Genomic DNA, 23,548 nt, shown 5'->3' on the forward strand with positions numbered 1-23,548 from the left:
ACAATGATGGTTTAATCATTATGATGAATGCCTTGGATCCTGCAGATGTCTCTGTAGTTACAAAAAGATTATATAGATCACATTGTGAGCCACCAGCTTTCATCTGTAGAAAATGAAAAGAAAAGGGCACAGATATTTAAATATGAGCTTGGGCTAAAGGTTACATGCAAAAGATCACTTGATGTTGCTTTGGCTGACTGAACTTGTTCGTCCTGTATGTAAACACATTGACACATTGACTTCACTATTCTTTCTGTGGTTTCCTCTTTTATCACTACTGTGATTATAATCCTTTGCTCATGTTAACCCTGTAAAGTGTCTCATAAAAATGCAAGGAAAAATCTGTTTTCATTGTATCCTGTTTTAATACAGGTTATTCAAAAGGATTGTGATTCGAAATAATGGATGAACAATCACAGGGCCTCCCAGGTCCTCCTGTGTCTCAATTTCAACCACAGGTAAGCTAATCTAGATAATCTAGTACAAGTAGATAGTCAGGAGTACATTAATATTAAAAGAACTGTTATTGTATAGACTGAAAGGTCTTTTGAATGCCAATTTTATTACCGTATCTATTCCAGAATCTGATTCTGATTCCCTTTTCTGGAACCATGGAAACATGGATGGGAGAACATGGACAGGGCTAAATGGGGTAATGAAGAATACTGTCAAAAAAAAGGGGGGGGGGAGAAGAAAAGAACAATGCAAAATTGAAGCCTTTTATCAAAATTTTAATTCATCCAATAACAGAGATCCCTGGAAGCAGTGGTGGAATTCAGCCGGTTTGCACCACTATGGCAGAACTGGTAGCCCAGAATGGACTTCTGGAAGTGGCATCCACACAGAGAAATGGTTGTTCACCTATTTGAATCTCACCACTGCCTGGAAGGATTATATTACTAAAACTAATCACAATAAAAGTATCACTTTTGATACACTTTTATTTTTTTAAGCCAAATTTAAATAATTCTCCTGAAACTAGCAATTATCTTAATAGAAATTACACAAATTTTATATTTTCAAGAAGTATTTCCTTGCCTTAAAATTAAATCTCTGATGCTATTTTCTTTTATTTTTTTGTTTTGGATGAAAACTTAAGTGTGTAATCGCAGTTAACTGCTTCATTTTTTTCTTTGGATCTAGTGATCTTATCTATACCACAGCTCCAGCAACAATGTCCATAATGTGAGAGCTGTGGCTCGTGAGGTGGGAACCCATGGTTCCCAGGCAAGAGAGGAGCATTCTGTAAATATATCACAATTGTTAGTCTAAGGCAGGGGTAGGCAACCCAAAACACTCAAAAAGCCACTTGGACCCGTTTCCCACCAAAAACAAAACACTGGGAGCCGCAAAACCCTTTTGATATCTAAAATGGAAGATAACACTGCATATATCCTTTTTTACCTTTATTATAGGTGTGTGTATGTGTGTGTGTGTGTGTGTGTGTATGTGTATATGTGTGTGTGTGTGTGTGTATATATATACACATATACACATACATACACACACACACACACACACACACACACACACACACATTAAAAATAAAAGTAAAAATATGACTCTTGGGAATATCCATACTATTAAAACAATGATCACCAAGAGAATGCTTTAAGAGAATAAAATTACATACACACACAGGTAAAAAAAGGATATATGCAGTGTTATCTTCATTTTAGATGTCAAAAGGGTCTCTCTCTCCTCCCTCTCTATCTGCCCTTGGTCTGCCACTCCTCTTCCCCCACTCTCTCTCTCTCCCTCTCTCTCTCTTTCTCTCTCTCTCTTTCTCCCCCCCTCCTATCTGCTGCTCACCTGGCAAGCTTCAAGCTGTTGTCCAACAACCTCCGGGGTAGGCAACCTCATCTCTTTTATGACTCATGGACTTCAACTCCCAGAATTCCTGAGTCAGCCTAGCTGGGCTAGCTAGCTCTCTCCTGCCATTCCTGCTTCCTGCTTCCTTCAGAGACGCAGCAAAGGGAGGAGCTCCGCCCAGAAAGCTTTTCAGCTCCTCAGAGAACCCTGTGAGTGCACTCTCTTTTACACACACACACACAAAACACACACACACACACACACACACACACACACACACACACCCAGAGAGAAAGAGAGAAGCAGGGAAGTGCAATTGCCTCTCTCTGTCTCTGTCTCTCTCTGCAAAGGCAGAGGAGGCTGGGAGCCACAGGGGAAGGCTCAAAGAGCCGCATGCGGCTCCGGAGCCGCAGGTTGCCGACCTGTGGTCTAAGGCCATTAAGGGAGCTGACAAATACATTGTTGTTGTGAGCTGCCCAGATTTGTGTTCTAGGATGGATGGTCATACACAGGGTTTTTTTTTCTCATAGAACGCCCAGAACGGAGTTCCGGCACCTTTTTTGGATGGAACCTTCTAGGGTAGGCAAGGCGGGTTGTATGACGTGTGTGAGTTCCGGCACTTTTTTTTTTAGAAAAAAAAAGCACTGGCCATACAGACCTTTTAAATAAAGTAAGTTTATTTGGAAGGGCAGATGGAAAAAACTCCTTGAGAAAATACACAAGTCTCTCTGATGCCTTTACATTACTGTGGGCTTTCTATCTGTTTGGTAAGAATTCATTCTTGTCTGCAGTGAAGATTCTCATTTAGCTGAGCATTGTCTGTGAGTATTCTGCCAAATTAAGCTGAGAAATTGTAGTAAGATTACACAGCTGGAGATTGATGATTTATAGCTCAATCTGGTTGTAAAGCTAATAGTTTATCGGTGGAAGAACCAGGTTATGAAGAAAAGGGATTTTTGCCACAATGATGTTTCCAAGGAAAAATCACAATAAGAATAACCCAACCTTATTCTTTGTCTATCTTCTCTACTTCACAATTTTTTTTTTTTAGGAAAAATCCTTTAACGTATTCCTATAGCTGACTATTGCCTATCTGCTAAAGTGGATAGGAATAGATTTACTTGCATTTGTTCAAAGGTATTTTGGTTTCTAGTGATACGTTCTCATGTTAGTATTCAGCCAGGCTCCAGAATTGCTTCAAACCTTGGGAATTATTGTTGTATTTTGAGAAGAATAGAAATGCACAAGTGGGTTCAAGTTGCTCACAGTAGTGTAACAAAAACATTTTTACCTTCAGTTTGTTTTGCAAGTGAGTATTTCTGCCAGCTCCCCACCCCCATCCCTCATATTGAAAGTGACATAGAAATTTCATTTTTCAACAATCTAAGCTTCAAGAGTATATCTGAACAGGACAATTCTTTAAAGGGCTCCAGGACTGGTGAAGATAAATGCGATGAAAGAAAAACTATTTTAATATACAGTTGCAATAATAACCTCTTCAGGGGTAGAGTGTGATTAAACATCTGCAAGGGATGATGTGGCTTGTGACTTGTGCTTCAGAGCAGAATGTTAAATCATAAATTTGAAGACTGTCCTTGCTCTGTGATTTGTGACAGGGTTTGTATCAGATGTTGGCACCTCAGCTGACTGAAAAAAAACCCCTGTATCATGTTTGAATAATACCAGAGATAAAAATAAATAAATAAAGAATAAAGAATCAGAGCAACAAAATAGTGTAATTAGGAGAAAGGCAGTGTGCAAGGTGATTTTTAGATAATGTGCTATAGTGTAACTGGTATCCCTGCAGCATTTTTTCATAGTCCCAAGGGAAACTTACATGTTGGAACCCTTTTCTATTGTCCTAAAAGAGAAAATGTACTATGTTAGGTCCACAGAATGTTAAGTCAGTGTAAAATAGTGCAGCTATAAATAATTGAAAGTAATGGTTAACAAAGCAAAGTTGCCTCTTGGATTTTGGAAATCATTAGCAAGAATGTGCTTCTCTTTCTCTTTTGCAAGCATCATTTTCAAGCATTCATAAAAGTGTCGGCCCTGCTATTGTTGGAAGAATGGACCTCCATTGTGGTGGAATGCAACTGTTTAATTAAAATGTTGAAACCGGGTCTATAGCTGCAGTTCTTTAGTAAGGATTGGGAAAGGCTGTTGACAGGCACCAAATTCAACAAAGAAGTTGAATTTGGACTGAAAATACAGTTTACATAGTGGTTATGTTTCCTTCCGTATAAGTATAATGTGACAATATGTGCTTCTTGGTATGTGATGGATGCTTGTTTGATTATGCTTTGGATGGCATTTTGCAAATTTTTATCTCTTTGTATGCCGTACCAGGCAAATCATACTGTCTACTGAAAAAGGAAAGGAGGGAAGAATTGATGTCAAAAGAGGCAAAGAGAATGAGAGTTTGTCCCCCCAGTCTGTTAACTCTCATCTCATTCACAAATTATGGATTTATTTTGAATACAGGAATGAGTTAAAATAGGTCATTTTAGTTCAGTATATGAATTTCTGCTTTATTTGAAAAAAAAATCAGAATCCCCTTGTTAGATACTATAAAAAATACTGCCATTTTTTTTTAAAAAAATGCCTGGTTATAATGCAGTCTAATCATTGCTATATAATATGTTCTCTGACCAACTGATGGCCCTATTATCCATGAGTTTATTCCTTTTCCAAATTCCTTTATGTCTGGAAGGGAGTCCCGCTATATAGTTGGAGATGTGCAGCTATGTTGCTTCTCATGTCAGGTCTCTGTGTCTGAATTGTATGACAGAACAAGGGAGCAGATGAGACAAGCTGTCAGTCAGCCACACTGCCCTTTGAAGGAAGACCACTGGGGTTGGGTGGGCAGAGAAGATGCTGCAAATGGGCTGTGAAGTTTACATACAGTGCCCACTGTTAAACAGATTACCTCTAATGAAGTGTCTAATGCTCAGGCTATCTCAGTCTAATTCTCAGTGGCAGTTCATCTCTCCACTGCCAAAAAAACCCACCACCCTCTGGCCCTCTCTCGCCACTCTGACCGCCAAACACAGAGAGGTGCCCGGTCTTAATAAAGCCAGACAGTGTGTGATCTGACATGCAAATGTAGGTCATTGCATATGTAAATGTGTGATTACAAACCTGCATGCCAAAACACATTAGGGAGACTTTGCTCTCAGCATGCGGCTGTCACACTGCCTTAGTAGTTCATGCTAATGTTTGTCAAGTTGCTGTGCAGACAGAGGATGCAATTCGCTATTCCAATTTTGAAATATAAGCTGGTTAAATAACCACAGAAATACTCCAAACTTAATGAAGCTACATTCTGTTTCTCTGTAGCCTGAGCATTTGAATAATAAGAGAGAGTTTCCCCAACTTTGAATGTTTTCCTCTAACTGCTAAAGCTGAACTCATTAAGCCTGCATAGGCACTCGGAGTATATTTTTCCTGCATTGGTATACTGCCATTCCTATCTCCATATTTGGATTCTGCTTCATCTGGTGAATATTTTTGATTGTGGGGCTGACTAACCAATGAGTCAAAAGTCTAAGTTGATTTTTAGTAGCTGCTGGAATTTTAAGGAGAGTATTTCTGTTCCCAAATCATTTTGAGTTGGTATGCTGTTCAAATATAAATTCTAGAAATGAGACAGTTGTTGTCCTCCTCCAGATCTTTTTGTTGTTCTTGTTATTTCAGTTTAGACTATTGTATTTAGTGCATAAATCTGTAAAACTTTAATTTAGAAACATTGTACAGTATAACAGAGCAAAATACAGTCTGGAATATTAAATTACTCATTGTCTTGCCTTGTATATATAACATGTCAGCTGTGTATTAATCAAGTGTGAGTCTGTTTAAATAGTAAATTGTAAAAGAACATCAAGAATGGAAGTGGAGGAAAACTGTAGATTCTAATACTGTGTTCATCTTCTTGATTTTGTTTAAAGCAGTACAGTAAGGGGTGCTTAATTGATCTCTTTCGAAATGTTTTCACACAGGTTCTGATTGTGATTCAGTACATATTCTTCCCTGTATTTGCATCAGTAATGAATTAAACTTTTAGTTTTTCTCTGGAGTAATGAAATGCCATGCTGGATTCCATGTCTCCTTCATATTTTCTGCTTCATCTGCCGTAGCCCAGAGGAAGCTTTGTTTTCTCTCTAGGAGTTGTCTTCTGAATGTAACACCTATATGAACAATATTAAACTGACCGATAAACCAACGTAGAATATATATATATATGTGTTCCTCTCAATTCACACAAGTGTGTGTGTATACACAAACACAGACACATATATTATACATATATGCATATAATATAGACACGGGCCAAGGAGATTTTTAGAAGAAATATCCAAGCCAGGTATATGTCTGGCACCCTCAAATATTTTGGAGTTCATTTTCCACTAAGACCACCCTACATGGCAAATAGCAAGGAATAGTAGCTGAAAAGATTAAGAGGCACTTTTACCTTTCATTGTCCTTAAGTATAATGGGTAGTTATCAAAAATAGATTTTAATCAAATCATAGAGCTGGAAAGGACTTTAGAGGCATCTAGTCAAACCCCTTGTATAGTGCAGGAACCACTAGAACAGTTTTTAAAAACATGGTGACATAGCCTTGGTTTGAAGACCTCCAATTAATGAGAACTTACCACTTCATATGGTGCCTTGTACTGGCTAACAATTCCTACATTCTTATCAAATACTTGAGCAGCCATGTAACATAACTGGGCTGAGAGAGACTGACTTGAGGTTATCCAGTGAACTCCATGATTTATTTGGCACTTGTACTCCCTTCCCCTGCATCTGTTCAGAAACATTATCCTTGCCTCTTAACGACTTTGAAGACCAAAGCTAGTTGCTTAAACTGAACCTGGAAGTATGCTGTAAGTATCAAACCTTCCATTGGTAACATAGACCTGTTTGTCAGTTTTAAAAAGATGGATATTTAAAGTTTCTAACTTTGCAGAAATGGCAAAAATTTCTGCTTATTTGAAGGATCATACACAAGAAAGATATATTATTGTATGGAGAAGATGGATAGATTATATTCAGAAAAAATATGGGACTATAAAGTTTCATTTATTTTATGAGTAAATTTCATAGTAACTGTTGTAGAGATTTGTTTATATGACTTAATTTAAGGGGAGTTAAAGGTTAAGTATGATTTTTTTTTCTCTTTTATTTTCTTTTTTATTATTGTTAACTTTCTTAATAATAACCCTGTATTCTGCTCTGGGAAGTGAGGGGGGGAGGGTTGAGGGTGGGTGGGTGGGTGAGTGGGTGGGTAATGATAATATAGACATGGTAAATGTTTGGGCATTTCCCCTATGCTGCGTTCATGTGTGTGAGAGGGATGAGAGGGGAGGAAGGAGTAGGGAGGAAGTAGGATGGTTAGAGGAGAAGGGGAGGGGAAGGGAGTAGGAGGGGAGGAGAGAAAGAGGAGGGAAGTGGGGAAGGATTAGAGAGGGTGGACGCAGCCTGGGGGCAATGGGCAAGCGGTACCAATGGTTAGGAATTTAATTGTATTTTGTATCAATAAATGGAAAATAAAAACCTTTAAAAAAAGATGGAGGGAATTGTAGATCTTTAAGTGGGAAATTACTGGCACTTAGAATTCATTTTTAAAATTAGATATATTATCTCAAGTTTGTATAATATTCCCATTTCTCAAGTGAGCATTTCAAACTCAGAACAAACATTGCTTAATTTTTTTTCAAGCACCCACTTGAATATAGCTGCCAATAAAGAGTATTTCCTTGTTCCTGCCACTACATGCAAGTTTATCTTTCCATGGATATCTTCTCCCACATTTATTTTTCAAGAGTTAATATTCTGAACAATAGTTCTATTGGGGGTGATAAAAGAAAGTTTATTTACCGTAAATGTTTGTTTTTGTTTCCTGGACTGCAGAAAGCCTTACGACCTGATATGGGCTATAATACTTTAGCCAATTTTCGGATAGAAAAGAAGATTGGGCGTGGACAATTTAGCGAAGTCTACAGAGCTACATGCTTGTTGGATGGTGTGCCAGTAGCTTTAAAAAAAGTTCAGGTAAGCATCTTTAGGAAGTGAAAAAAAAATCTCTTGTCAATTCTAACATGGCTGCTTAAATATTATTTCATAGAATATAGAACATAGAATAAAAGAGTTGGAAGGGGCCTTGGAGGCCATCTAGCTCAATCCCCTGCTTGAGAGGAGTTTATACCGTTTCAGGCAAATGGCTGTCCAGTCTCTCCTTGAAAGCCTCCAATGATGGGGCATCCACAACTTCTGAAAGCAAGCCATTTAATTGTTCTTTCCAAATTTTATCACTTAGAGTCAGTTCTGCTTGAATTACAAATGCTTCATAAACAGTAAACAAACAAGTAAACAAACAAGTAAACAAACAAAAAAAAACCTGTTAGGTTTCCGAAACAATGTTGTGAAAAGAATAGTGGTTTCATAAAATGATTATCAGCAAAGACCTTCCGTTTTTAAGAAGCAGTTGAGTTCTCAGCATTAAATATTTTCAGTTGTAACATTCATAACATTTTATAATGGAATTAACAAAAAATTACACTTTTCTATGGAACTTTTCCAGTTCATGTGGCTTTTCTTTGCAGCTGCCACACACAAAAAAGATACAGCTGCTTTAAGAGCTATGTCTGTGCTCCTGCTGCTCAAAGCAAGAATCCAAAGCATTAGAGATGCCTAGAAATTATATCTCGGCTCAACATCATGTACAACCATTGTGAGAATTTCTACCTGCCATGAGAACATTTTATTATTCCTGTGTTCATTGTGCGGCTGTTGCAGTCTAGTAATCTTGCTTTATTCTCGCTAATATTGTTTAGAAAACGAGATCTAATGAATACTTGTAGCAGATCTGAAATAGATAGAAAAGAAGGATACAGTCTTCTTATAATAAAGCCAGGCTATGGATTAAAATAAGAAATTGACCCTTCCACACTGCTGTCTGACTTTCTGCTGATAACCATTATGTTTTGTGGTACTAAGGCATTGGTCTCAATAAAATTTTCTTCAACATATTTGCAGTTACAGACTAAAGCAAATTAAGCAAGATTTGTAGAGAATCAAGCCTAAGATTGTTAGAACAGGTCCTTGCACTACCAAATATATAGTTAAAGGTAAAGATAAAGCCTTTTCTCCTAGATAAGAAGATTGCGTGGATATGTAGGTTAAGAGGGTGAGAGAGAACAAAAGCACAATGATTCCCACCTACTTATTCCAACTTTTAGGTTGCTTTTTCCACCCTTTCTACTTAATATTTACAAAGTATTGTCAGTGTTTCTTTCTTTTGTGCTTTGTATTCATTCCCCCCCCCCAAGCCCCATGTGCTGTCATACTGTGACAGATCATGATAGAATCTAGACAGAATGTTTATATAGCTTACTCTCACTATTTTTCTAGGCCAGTTTATTTAATAAAGACTATTCACTTCTTAAATGGATTGTTAGCCCAGCGACCGCATCAGGAAATCTGTAGATCCATAGACCATTCTTAAGGCTTAATTTTAATCATTTTGGGGTAGGTTATGTTTTGAAGTCTCTTTCTCCTTTTCCTTCCTTTTTTAAAGTTTAAAGACCAACTTAAATAAACCCTTTTTATTGAGGTGTAACAGAAAATGGGAAAGAGGAGAACGCACAATACAGTAGTGTTAAATCATTCCATAAATAAGTCAAAAACCAGTGTTGTAGTTTACTAACCAATTTTTAAGTTTAGAAGCTTAGCAGGATTGTGAATTGCCCAGTAACAACAATAACAACAACAACAAAAGTTTTAGATCTGTTGCTCTCTGTACACTACGGCAGTTTTTAGTACAGTATGCTTGGTCTACCCAGGAACTTCGCCAGAAACTCTCTTGTATTTTACATCTTAGGGAATTCAGTGTTTTCTTGCATTTACTTCCATATTTTTGTCAGAAAATACCAACAAAAGGTTGCTTTTATCCTGGAGCAAAATTATTTATTTTATGTCAGGGGTGTCAAACTGCCGGCCCACGGGCCAGATGTGTCACATGGAAGCTGCGCCCACCCCATCGTTGGCAATGGCAAAAACGGAACGATACGTTGCGCGACATCATGTGACGTCACAAATTCGACATGTCTGTTTTATGTTGTTAATCAATTGCCTCTTGAGGATTGCATTGATTTTAAGAAAGATAATCTTAATTTCATAAAGTTAAATACCTCGCCATTTTATTTTAATGTTTGGCAACTATGTTATTGTTTATGTATCTCTAGCAATTCCAAGGGGTTAGCTACATCACTTTTCATTCTTATTAGATTGTGCCATCTTCCTTAAAAAAACCTAATTAATATTGTTTAATTTTAAAATTCTAATATTTACATTGTTAAAGATTGAATTGTAGCTTATATGTTTTAATAAAAAGGCCATTGCTCTTTGAATTAAATACCTGTGACTTTACAGGAGTGTTATAATTGCTTCTATGTAAGGTGTTCCAAATGATGTATATATAGATTAATTGATTTACATTCTATGTCTTCAAAGATTGAGGCTTAAATTAGTTCATTGGATTAAGAAAAGTAAATTTTGAATTTAAGAAATACTTCAGAACAGTGATTCTCAACCTTTTTATACCTGCGACCCCGGCCATAAGGACGCGCCCCATGCGCGGCGCGGTGCACATGCGCGGTGCCATCAGCTGAGGGGAAAAATGGCGGATTGCGTTGTTTGGCGACCCCTGTGAAATGGTCGTTCGACCCCAAATGGGGTCGCGACCCACAGGTTGAGAACCGCTGCTTTAGAACTACTTCTAACTACAGTACAATGTGTTGCTTCCTTGTCTAGCTAATTTACTGTATACCTAATATACGAGGGCAATTCAGAAATAAACCCCCGTTTGGTTATTAATCACAGACACTCGCAGACAGAGCGTTTATTACACACATTAGAAAACTACAACATTACATTACTTTTTGACATAATCGCCATTCAAATTGAGGCACTTGTCATAATGTCTTATGAGGTTACAAATTCCTTAGTAGTAGTCACTTGATGCCACATCTGGGCTATGGGTGGGGGGTGATCAAAAACATCCCAATGGAACTGCTTCAGAAGTTCTTGGGTGCGTGTAGCGGGGTGCAGGTGAGCATTATTGTGAACCAACACCATACCAGAAGTCAGCATGCCCTGATGTTTGTTATAACATTTCACAGTAGACATCTGAATTGATGGTCAAACCACACTCCACTAGCAGTACTCCTTTGGCATCTTCATATTTGGTAGGATTTTCTATGGCATCACTTCTGGTTGACTACTAAATGGCAATAAAGATATACAGGAAACACTTTTTACTCCAGGTTAGAGGTTGTCTGGATTTTTGTTTCTCAAATAGTGCAAACTTAGGGCCTTTTTAGATTATGAATTGATTAAATGATTAAACATGATTTTAATTTTAGTTTTTGTTTTAATCATTTTCAACTAATCAGTATTAAGCTCAGAAGTGGGACAGTAAAGCTTGTAATTAAAAAATGAAAGAGGTCATAACCACTCAATTTAGATGTTTGTCTGATTCAAAGTTCATTCATCTTTGTTTTGGACCATTACTGAAAGACTCTGGGTCTGGGGTGTCAAATTGGCCCGGGGTGGGCTAGTTGCATCATATGGAGGCTGCGCCGACCCCATCTCCTGCAATGCAAAAAAAGTTGCGATACGTCGTGACACGGCGAGTTTGACACCCATGCTCTAGGTCAGTGGTTCTCAATCTTCCTAATGCTCCGATCCTTTAATACAGTTCCTCATGTTGTGGTGACCTCCAACCATAAAATTATTTTTGTTGCTACTTCTTAACTGTAATTTTGCTACTGTTATGAATCGTAATGTAAATATCTGAGATGCAGGGTGTATTTTCACTGTTACGAATTAAACATAATTAAAGCATAGTGATTAATCACAAAAACAATATAGCAATGCTCGCTGGAGAAGCTTACTCTTCCTTGCTCAAAAATGTTGGGAGGGAGGGAAGGGGAAGGAAGGAAGGAAGATTGGAGGGGAAAGGAAGGAGATGGAGAAGGAAGGAGATTGAAGGGGAAAGGAAGGAAGGAAAGAGAAAGATTGAAGGGGAAGGAATGGAGATGGAAGGAAGGAAGGAAGGAAGGAAGGAAGGAAGGAAGGAAGGAAGATTGAAGGGGAAAGGAAGGAAGGAAGGAGAAAGATTGAAGGGGAAGGGATGGAGATGGAAGGAAAAAGAGATTGAAGGGGAAGGAATGGAGATGGATGGAAGGAAGGAAGATTGAAGGGGAAAGGAAGGAGATGGAGAAGGAAGGAGATTGAAGGGGGAAGGAAGGAAGGAGAGAGAGATTGAAGGGGAAGGGATAGAGATGGAGATGGAAGGAAGGAAGATTGAAGGGGAAATGAAGGAGATGGAGAAGGAAGGAGATTGAAGGGGAAGGAAGGAAGGAAGGGAAGGAAGGAAGGAGAGAATGAACGGGAAGGGATGGAGATGGAAGGAAGGAAGATTGAAGGGGAAGGGAAGGAGATGGATGGAAGGAAGGAAGGAGGAAAGGAAGGAAGGATGGTCACGACCCACAGGTTGAGAACCACTGCTCTAGGTGTTGAGAACTATCTTTCTAATCTCAGTAACTGCACATGTCTAGTGATATTTCTTTATAATTGTTACTTTTTCTACTGTATTTGTAATGTTAAGAGTAATATGTAAACAAAAGCTATATTAAAACTACATACGTAACTGGGCTGGCTTTAGATCCAATTTAAGTTTATATCCTACAAAAGATTCGACCCCAAGCTAAACATATAATCTAATAATTCAAAACTCCTGCTTTTAAACTATATACTTGTTTCCTTATGCATTGTATAGAAGTGTATATCTGTTGTTCATCGAACATGACAAGATTGCCACAGAACGCAAAATAAATCCCCTCTTAACTCTCTTTACTTTTCACTGCAAAAGTATTTCATTCTGACTAAGCCAAGCCTTAGAATAATTTGCTCCTTTTTCTAAGTCTTTGTTTCCTTTAGCTCGTTAACTATTTTTTTCCATACAAACCTATACTAGAATAGTTTTCCTTTCTGAATCAATCATTGTTAACAAAACACTATGAGAAAATAGTGTTATGAAAAAAAATCTGTATAATCCATCATATTTTCTTTCTCTTGAAAGTCAGGGAGGTGGGCTTATATCATCACTTCAGGAATGTAATAAGAATTAACTTTCTATTTTTCACAAATTCCTATAGTCAATTACCTAATGCTCAACGATCTTGTCATTAACGTTTTATGGACCTAGGAATTGTTATTCCACACTGGAGAGATAATGAAACAAATATTCAATTATCAGATTACATTCTTACGTCTAATTGTGTTGATCTTTACAAGCTGTCAATCCTTCGCCTCCTTCGTGGTTTTCAGAAAGTTTTAAGTTTGGCTGTTAAATTCAAGCAGAAAATTATAACAAAGGTTGATACCTATTTTAATGTTGTCAAGATTAACCTCAAAATTATTTGAAGCTCCTTTCTAGCTGATAAAGCAGCGAGGAAAGTGTATGCATTTGGCTGGCCAGTAGGTTAGGATAATTAGAATCTGTGGTGAAACCAGGAATGTAGTCTTATTAATAATGTTTAATGGGATCTTCTACAGTAAATCAATCAACTTCTTTTAAATAGTAATCTGGTCTTTGGAATTATCCCAAGGCAATCAATTTAATTGGTCCAAGCTGCTGTGAGTTGCTTGGACAAACCTGGAAAAAAATATTCTGCTCAATAGTCCTTTAATTTCCACATGTCCAATATGATCATTTTAGTTTTATTATTCAATCTCCTATTGCTAGAGTGTATCCATTTCTTACATATCACATTCCTCCTTCCTTTAAATCTGATCAGTCAAAAATACTGCAAATAGTATAAGGGAGGCAGTAAGGCTTCAGTTGCTCAGTTTTTGAAAAATAACACACCTCTGCTTCTCAGTTTAATGCACAAGACAGTGTATCTGTATTAATCATCACTAGCTTACATTCTTAAAACAGTCTGTTCACTTTGATCAAATTCCTAATATCCCAGCAACTAACACATCATATGTTCTTCACCAGAAATAGGCCTGTTCTCTGTGTGTGCTTTGGAGGCAAAACAAATTGCATTTAAGCGCAGGAAAGTAATTTATTTTTTAATAGATAAATAAAGCCACGGTGGCTTGGAAGAGGTTAATTAGAATTAAAAATGACTTGTGGTTTTGCCAGAAATAATACTTCCTCTTCCCCAGCTGCTTGTAGTATGACAGTATAAGCACTCAATGGTGTTTTTAACTGCTTTTAAATAGCTTCTACCCATGCTTGCTTTGGGGCTAATTTGCATTAGGGATCCTAAAGGATGAGGAAGTTTCTCCAACTTCGTGTGTAAGGTCCCTCAACTGCAAAAGTAAGATCTCGTAGGTTCACAAAGCTGGAAACCCGGTAAGATGTTGAAGCTGCTGGAAAAGTCAGAAGTGACCTGAAAGCAATGAAGAGGGCAAGTCCAGAGGCCAGAGCGATAGCCTAAAGTCATAATTGAAGTGACAGCTGAATATAGTCATTCTGCAACCTCTAGAGACAGCACTGGGAAATAGATCCTCAGGAGAAGTTTCAAACCTTTCCTGCACCCCAGGCTGCTCAGCTGGGGCATAAAACTTCCATGCGTGCAGCAAAGAAAAGGTAACCCCCATTATTTTCTGACAATTCTGCTGTTATGAGGCAGATGAAAGTGCTGAGTAGACAAGATTTAAACCTCTACAAAGTGCTGCTTCTGCTGCTGCTAAGGTTTCGCAAGGATAGTGATTATATCTCATTAAGATATAAATAAAACATTTTTTAAGGAGAAATAAATATGTTTTTACAGAGAAATGTTGTTTTTACATTTATTAGTTATGGTAAGGTTTTAGAAAAATGAGATTGGATCCTGCAACATTATCCTGGGACGTGTATATTTGCCTTCATTCATGCAATAATACTGTTCATAATGCAGTTGTATTTGTAAAATGATGAGTGAAAGATACAATAATGGGTTTGTCATTATAGGAACAGTCTTCTATAATAGCAATAGCATTTAGATTTATATATCGTTTCATAGTGCTTTACAGCCTTCTCTAAGCGGTTTACAAAGTCAGCATATTGCCCTCCTCATTTTACTGACCTTGGAAGGGTGGAAGGCTGGTCAACCTTGAACTGGTCAGGATTGAACTGCTGGCAATTGGCAGAATTAGCCTGCAATACTGCATTCTAACCATTGCGCCACCAAGCCTCTCATCCCTCCGAATGATTTCAAATAATCGGAGAAAGTAAACCTGTTTAGAAAGCAATTTGATTTTAGTTCTTAAGCCTAGTTTTTGATCCCAGGAAATGCTGAGTCCTTTTGCCGTAGTAATCAGTTGCATGAAAAATGACATTTCACTTTTCTGTGCTGCCGGAGGACTAGAAAAACAGAAGAGAGAAAAAGGTGGGACAAGTGCCCTCTTTTTGTGCTTCTGTTTTCTAAGGACATTTTTATTTATTTTTTATTCTGCCTTGGTTTGATCAATGAGACCATATTCAATACTTCCTATTTTCCCCTGTGATGTAGCTTGTGTTCAGAGAGAATAACTGGCTCAACATCAACCAGACAGCTATGCCTAAAAAAAGAACTAGAACAGTCTCCAAGCTTCTAATCAAGAGTTTCTAGTATCCTTCATTGACCTCAGTTGGATATAATACATATATTGATAGTACCTCATCTTGATTTTATGATTTTATGGTTAAACAGGAGTGGGGAGAGAACCAAGCATGGAATGACCCCACCAATGATTAGACTCGTCCATTCAGATAGGAGCAGAACCATGAAATAGTGCTCCCAACTCCTAGTACTGTTGAGTGGTCTATAGAATATCATGGTCAAAACATTTGAAGAACACTGAAACAGCAAGACAAGGATGGTCATGCTCTTTCCACCCAGATTCCTTCATCCAAATCTCAGGTTGTCCATGAGAACAATCAGTGTCATTTCTATCGTCCTAACCCTATGTCTGAATCCTGATGTCTCCTTGCATCCTTTTATCCTCAAAAAATTTCCCACCAAAGGGAAGATGGAGATAGGATGGTAGTTCACAAGTCAAAATGGATTTAGGCAGGTCTTTTGAACAGCAAGTGGATTAGCATAGCGGCCCCCAAGGGACCGGTTCGGTGGAGAGAGGTTTTTCCATGGACCAAAGGAGGTGTGGTTTCATGTGCTGCCTGCATCCCATGGATGAGACTTTGCTTGTTTGCGTGGACCAGTTTCTGACATGCTGCGGACTGGTGCTGGTTCAGGGCCCGGAGTTGGGCACCCTTGGACTAGCAAACATCTTCAAAGCTGCTGAAACTATCTCCTCCCTCAAAGCCATGTTGCCTATCACCTGGCTTCAGCTATCTGCCTATACTTACCATCCTAATTAAGTAGGTGAGCAGGAGTTTAGTCTACCTGTGATAGAGCTGATTTACAAAGAGACCTGTCCATCTCCTCAAATTCAAAGCTCCCTCCCCCTCAACATTGGAAGATGTCTCTATCATCTTATCAAATTCTATCTACCTAGCTTTTTAGTAATTTTCCCCATGAAGTAGTCAGGCAAACAGTTGCAAGTTACACAAATCAGGTCAACATTTCCTTAAGGATTTTACAAGAATGGATTAATAATTTTACAAAGAGGCGATTAAATTCACCCAGGACCGATAGCTTATGTGATTCCACAACCACTTCTGTAGTGAGATCAAGCAGTTGGAAAGAGAAGGTGCTGTACATATGGGGATGCACAATAGCAGCAACCCCCAACTTGTTCAGTCCCTGATCCAACCTCAAAAGTATGACCTCAACATTCAACGACTTGCAGAATAGCACTCCTTCCAATTCTTGGACTCACAGCTTGCAATTTCTACTCCTTAGGGTTATGATTTTTAAGCACCAACTCCAAGGTCATGACTTTTTAAGTACCACTTAAAACCTAGCTAAACAGATCTCGGTGAATACTACTTTCTCATTAGCTTGTCAGATATTGGTGCACACAGCAAGGCTGCCCTCTTGTGTTCAGCTTCATTGTGGATGAGATTAGATTTAATACAAAGAGACTGGGTTATGCAAAGCATCATTGTGAGCCTACAGCACTCAGTATTCTGGATATCTGATTTATAAAACAAGATAGTGGGATCTGAAGTATAGAATGATGCCAAATTTCTAACTTCTCCTACCTTGGACTGACTCACCCCCATCTTCTACTATACTCCTCTTTCATTGTTTCCATTATCCTCTTCTCACGCCCTGTCTTCCTAGCCTCCTTCATTATCCAACAGTGCCAGATACAACACCCAACTAAGATTCAGCTGCAGCTAAAAAAAGTCTTGACTATCCCACCCATTACCAATTCAATAATCTTCCTAAATCCCATCATTCACCCATCTACCATCAATCTGCAGTTGACTCTCACCCACTTAGATGGGAGGGGGAGGTGTCAGAGCCTCCCTGTCTATTCTCACACTCCAATTTGCTGACTCTCATCTCAAGAGCAAGCAAGTCTGTCTCTGCTCTCTTTGCCTTCTGTGTTCATTTAGTGTTGTTTCCTCTGTTGCTTACCCTAATAGATTATAGACACTAAAAGCTAAGGGTATGTATGCAGGAACTATTCCAATTGATAGGGATCTTAGTGCATCTAGTATATTATATGCAACAGGGTGTATGTCTGCATGGGAGCAATTCACAGACTCTTCCAGTTAGACTAGAGTGTCCTTAGCATGCCCCTTTACGACCACTATGGAAAACTTGGATAATCAAAGAAGTATTGTAAAATAAACATTGAGGGGTGTCCATTTCTGCTGACTAACAGATTTATGTACAATCATTTCTTAGAACAAAATACTTGTGATGGGCTAATAAGAACCCAATGTACATCAGTCTGATGGAAACATCACTTAGAAATGATAATTCAGATACTGATAGGATCTAATATTCATTAGATGCTATCTAAATTTTTAAAAAATCACTATTTGCCACAAGTTCTTTTTAAACTATACCCAAATTTGATTGATTCAAGCTCAAAAAAAGAAAAACCCCATCAAAACCTAGACAACTTGGTTTTTATATCTCCCTACAAGGAATGAGATAATGTTTTATTTTGGAAACATATCCAAGGCACAAAATTGAAACACACAAATATACATTTGCAAAATCTTGCTATGTCTATTGATTTCTATACTCTATTTCAACTAGACCAGTGGTTCTCAACCTTTCTAATGCCGTGACCCCATAATACAGTTCCCCATGTTGTGATGACCCCAAAGTGGGTGTAGCCACCAATAAGAGGGAGTAGGACAGCTAGGGAAAAGGGAAAAAAATGGCGGACAGCATGGTTTGGCGACCCCCGTGAAATGGTCATTCGACCCCAAATGGGGTCCCGACCCACAGGTTGAGAACCACTGAACTAGACATTTGTTCCTCATTCTATATTTTATTATGTTTTTCTTCTTTCTTAATGGGCAGTAGGTAAAGCACTGGTACCTTCCCAATGTTGGGCTTGGCTTGGCTGAGCCTCTTTATTTCCCTCCAGACTGTTCAGTCACCTGTGTGTGAGTTGGCCGGCCATATAAATTTAAGAAATAAATACCATAAGCTCCTTTTACCTGCTTTCTCTGAGTGTTGGTGCAGAACCTGCAAACCATATAGTATCTCCACCCTGTTTCATGGCTGTAGCTTTTATAAGCAATTCTTCCATGCTGGGGAGAAGGTTCAAATAAGAGAGACGGGCAGCACATATGCCTGCAGTTTTCTTAGCAGCCTGCTTTTTGCACACAATTACTTCATAGAAACATATTGAGGTTTATTGTGGGCATATTTTGAAAGATACGTTTGCCTTTTTAGCCATTTAGCTTTTATGAACCGATTGTGCATGGCTATAGCTTTAAGTTGGGAAGATGAAATTAAGATTGTTGTACTTTGCAAAGAAAAGTGACTTTTTCAGGGTTTTTTTTTCCTGTAATGCATTTGTAAAATCCATGATGTTTATTTTACACAATATGAGATTTAGGTGTTAAACCAAATAAAATAATTTATTCAGTTTTGTATTGCATCACAGTTTTGAAAGGGAGAAGAATGCTACTGGAGTAAATGCAAGTCCTCTTAGAAATCATGTATTTATTAATAGATGACAGTCAAATATTTGTTGATCTCCTGTTTTACTTTAATGTTTGATATAATTAAACACTAACAAATTAAACATTATTTGATATTGCAAAGCAGATTACTGTTTCTTTCTAACTTTCTTTGACTCTTTGGACTATTATGATTGTAAACTGATTACTTGGGTGTCCTTCCTTTAAAAAGCTGTCATGTGTCTAATTGATTTTGGATTTTAGGTAAGGTGATATGTTATGGTTACTAGTTCAAAATGAATTATGGCTTGCCACTTCTGTTTTCTTAACCAAAAGAAGAATGAGAGTAACTCTGTTTAGATCAAGACCATGGCATAGAAGAGAGTAGTTTTATATCTCATCAGTGCCATTTTCCTGCCAGGAGCTACTGAGAATTGTCATGAACTTCAGACCTTTTATTACTTAGCTTATCATTGGGGCTGTTCAGAAGTTGCCTAACAGAGAAAATAAAATTTAAATTTCAAAAAGCTGTTGGAAGCTTCTCTTACATGCTTCCTCCCATTCAGTCTTCATTGACTTTATTTGAACTAATCTGACTCATCTACCCATTTTTTAAAAGTGATGGATCAAGAAGCTAGAGAGAAAATTGTGTACAAATAAATTTGAAAGAGCCAGAATCAGATGTGAAGTGCTAGAGGTAAAGCATAGCTCAATAACTTCAGAGATTTCTTCTGGACAAATAATAGCGATGTGAGTCCATTAGATCTTCTCAGAAGCAGTCAGATCTTTGGAAGCTGGCTATCTATATGTGCCAAATCTTGGAATTTTGGTACCAAAGTATTCTAAAATAGAATATTTTGCATTCTTGTCTAAAGGTCTACAGTAAATACAGATACTGTATGTGCTCACTTGTAAACCTGAAGTTGTAAATCTATACTTCTAAGTTTTTCATCTACATTAACCTCCTTTGCAGTATGTATTAAAAAAAAACCCTGAATATATTCCCCCTTTCCATTTGTCAAGCTTTAATCTTCGCATTCCATTCTGTTGACCTATCCTACTATTGTACTGCAATATTACTCAGTCTCCTTCCTGAATCATAACTTTCAAATTAGAGGCGGTACTTTCTGCATCATAGAACTTGCAATATATGACAGTGATAAATAAAACTCAAAACTTGTTATTTTTTAACAATTAGAACGGCTTAAAATATATTTATAATTCTTTCTATTAGATACATCAGGCTATTCAGGGGAAAAAATGAAGAAAGTTGAATATTGAAAGTTGATTATGAGTCCTACATCACACAAATGCTTTTTCAATAATCAGAAATTTCCTATTTCTGAAATACAATTTGTTTAGGATTCCTGGAAATTAAAAAGAACATTCTTACTGACATGTTATGATATATTGTTAACATGAGGTGAAAGGTATTTTCAAAAAATTCCAGTAAAAGACGGTATGTCTGTTTGTGCATGTGTGTGTAGTCTATGCTGAAGCATCTCAAAATAGTTTACAATATAAAGAAAATGATGTATTATGTCATCACTGTTTCATTTATCCTGTAAATCACATTAAAACAAACCCCTAACCCAGGGGTAGGCAACCTTGGCTCTTTTATGACTCATGGACTTCCGAGCTTTCGGACACTAGCAGAGAGAGATGTTCCAACACAAATCTGAAAGTTCAGAAGACCCAGATTGGATCCTCCAAGATGGTTTGTTTCCATTAGGGCATTTGGGGGATGCAAAGGAATAAAGAAGCATGGTAAGCACCACTCAGCTAATGGTTCCCAAACTGGGATCAAGAAGATGAGCAGGGTAGAATAAAAATACTTCTACACAGCTCACCTGTTGCCTTGAACATTGTACAAGGGAGAAGAGATAGTTTGTTTAAATGTGTTCTGTGCTATAATAATAATGATGATGATGATGATGATGATGATAATAATAATAATAAAGTTGGAAGGGACCTTGGAGGTCATCGAGTCCAACCCCCTGCTCAGGCAGGAAACTCTACACCATTTCGGACAGATGACTGTCCAGTCTCTTCTTAAAAACTTCCAGTGTTGGAGCATTCACTGCTTCTGGAGGCAGGTTGTTCCATTGGTTAATTGTTCTAACTGTCAGGAAGTTTCTCCTTAGTTCTAGGCTGCTTCTCTCCTTGATTAGTTTCCATCCGTTGCTTCTTGTTCTGCCTTCAGGCGCTTTGGAGAATAGCTTGACTCCCTCTTCTTTGTGGCAGCCCCTGATATATTGGAACACTGCTATCATGTCCCCTCTCTCAGGAATTCTGGGAGTTGAAGTCCACGAGTCATAAAAGAGCCAAGGTTGCCTACCCCTTGCCTAACCCATTCCCTTTTCCTTTTATGTTAGTTTGTATTTTAATACTGATTTTTGAAATTTAATAAAGATATTTAAGGAAAAATATAAGAAGCAATACCTTAAAAATATGTGGATAAATTATATATTAGAGTTCATTACTTCTGAAAGTTAATGATTGCTCAGTACTGAATGCAGTTAGTCTGGGCTTTCGAAGTTGTATTCTTTCTATTTTACTCCTTTAGTTTTAAAAGTTTGAATGTGTACACATGGTATTCCTGATTCCTAGCAGTTAGAAAATGAAATAAAATGTAAACATATTAAGAATAGAAGAACTGGGAATGGAATCAGAAGGAGAGTTCAGTTGGAATAATACTATCCTTGATTTTTTACGGCTAGGGAGAAATCTTTGATAGAATGTAGTCTGGATTCCCAGGATGGAGGGGTGCATTCCAAAGAAAGAAGGGACTTCTTTAGATAGTGTGTGTGATAGAAAGAGGTGAAGATGACCCTCCCTAATAATTCCCAGAATATGTTTCCTGTAGGTAATAGTCTGCTTTAGTCTGGCAAGATTCTGTTTACAGGTGTGGAACAATAAACAAATCTGCTTGTAAGTATTACTATGTGTTTTTCTTGATTGTTGGAACCTGACAAGAATCTTTGTCAAGAAAAATTATGATGTAAGGGGAACACTAAATTTGTCACTGCTATTTTTTAAAAGAACTTAAGGCTTCTTATATCAGTAAATGTTCTGTGCATTATTATAATTTATGCATACACTGAAATAGTAAAATGAATTAGATGGTCCTGTGCAGAAACTAATTATGAAGATGTTTGGCTTTCTAGATCCTTGATTAAAGCAATGGGGAGGGGGAGAGAAAATATTTGGATTTTTTTTAAAGAGCTCCAGGGTCTTTTTTGCTTGTTCTGTCAGATTAAAAAATGGTATTATGAATATTTCCTAATTTTTTAAAATACTATATGAGGCAATTAAGATGAAAAGGTCTATATTTGGAATTTTCACACTAAATCAAATTAACAAATGAAAGGGTAGAAACGTTCTTCTTAATACTGTATAGATATATTTTACAAAAGAAGTAAAAAATAGTAGAGTCAGAAATTAAAATTGACTATGCAGTGCTTCGTGGTAAAATGAGTATTTTAAGCTTTGGTTTCACCCACACATTTCCTTTGTCAATTAGTGCTTCCTGTATTTCTTAAAAATATGTCCCTTTGTTTTAATGTGATGTTATTTACTGATATTTTAACATTACATTTTTCTCTGTTTTTTTTAAAATAGGAAAAATGAAACAATATTTTTAAATTAGTTCAGTTCATTTATAACAAAAATTAAATTTACTCAAAAGTAAATTCAAACAGTAGGTTTACAGTTATTATCTGAGCAAAGTGTGCTTTTTAATGTTTAAAATGAACATACGTTTACGAACAAACCAATGAAGTTAATAACTAAATGAAGTGACAATAATGCTGAAAATGAGTTGCATATTTTGCATTTCCTCTAACATTTCTAGTTTTTTTTTTCCTGGTTGCTTCACATTTATAAAAAAAAACCATTGCATTTCTAATCATAACTGTGAAACTTAGTTTTAGATCAGGAACGGATAAATTGTCCTCAGATCCCTGTCAGCAGTTGTAGTTATTGGCAGCATAATTTCTGCAAATTTGGATAAAAACAAATAAAAAAGCAGTATAAGCACTAGGTCTTAATGTAGTTTAAAAACAAACACAAGAAGGAGAAAAATTATGACTTCATACAGATGCATGAGAATTGACCCTTTCCACTTGGCATCATTATCATGTGTACGGTATCTCTTGTTTTGCTCAAAAGATTGTAGATGCGTTGGAGTCAATCTTAAAAAATTTCCTTACATAAAATAGGATCATTGAAAACTAGCTGCACAATTTTATAATCCCAAAATGCTTTTAGAACATGAATGTCATATTTCATCATTTGTACCTGACAGTGTTTCTGAAATGTCATGCCACTAAGATACGCTCATTTTCTGAATTAAAATTTAAGGCACTTCTCTTGATGATTTTTGAAAAGTTTACACCACAGGTCGGCAACCTGCGGCTCTGGAGCCGCATGTGGCTCTTTGAGCCTTCCCCTGTGGCTCCCAGCTTCCTCTGCCATTTGCAGAGAGAGACAGAGATAGAGAGAGGCACTTGTGCTTCCCTGCTTCTCTCTCTGTCCCTCTCTGTCTCTCTCTGTGTTTGTGTGTGTATGTGTGTGTAAGTGTGTAAAAGAGTGGACTCACCGTGTTCTCTGACAAGCTGAAAAGCTTTTTGGGCG

The 23,548-nt window shown here is 37.4% G+C and overlaps 1 protein-coding gene across 5 annotated transcripts in view; it reads left to right on the forward strand.

The window, feature by feature from the left end:
• NEK7 (NIMA related kinase 7) overlaps positions 1-23,548 on the forward strand; it is a 72,335-nt gene that overhangs the window by 7,721 nt on the left and 41,066 nt on the right. For all 5 annotated transcript variants that reach the window (XM_039329552.1, XM_039329548.1, XM_039329549.1 and 2 more), the window contains exons 2-3: positions 373-458; positions 7,729-7,869. In XM_039329552.1, the coding sequence (XP_039185486.1) occupies positions 402-458; positions 7,729-7,869 (198 nt within the window). In that variant the 5' untranslated portion in view covers positions 373-401. The remainder of the gene's footprint in view (positions 1-372; positions 459-7,728; positions 7,870-23,548) is intronic.

The sequence above is a fragment of the Crotalus tigris genome, unplaced genomic scaffold (genome assembly GCF_016545835.1).
Source record: "Crotalus tigris isolate CLP2741 ecotype Arizona unplaced genomic scaffold, ASM1654583v1 scf7180000024401.5802323, whole genome shotgun sequence".
Taxonomy (NCBI): domain Eukaryota; kingdom Metazoa; phylum Chordata; class Lepidosauria; order Squamata; family Viperidae; genus Crotalus; species Crotalus tigris.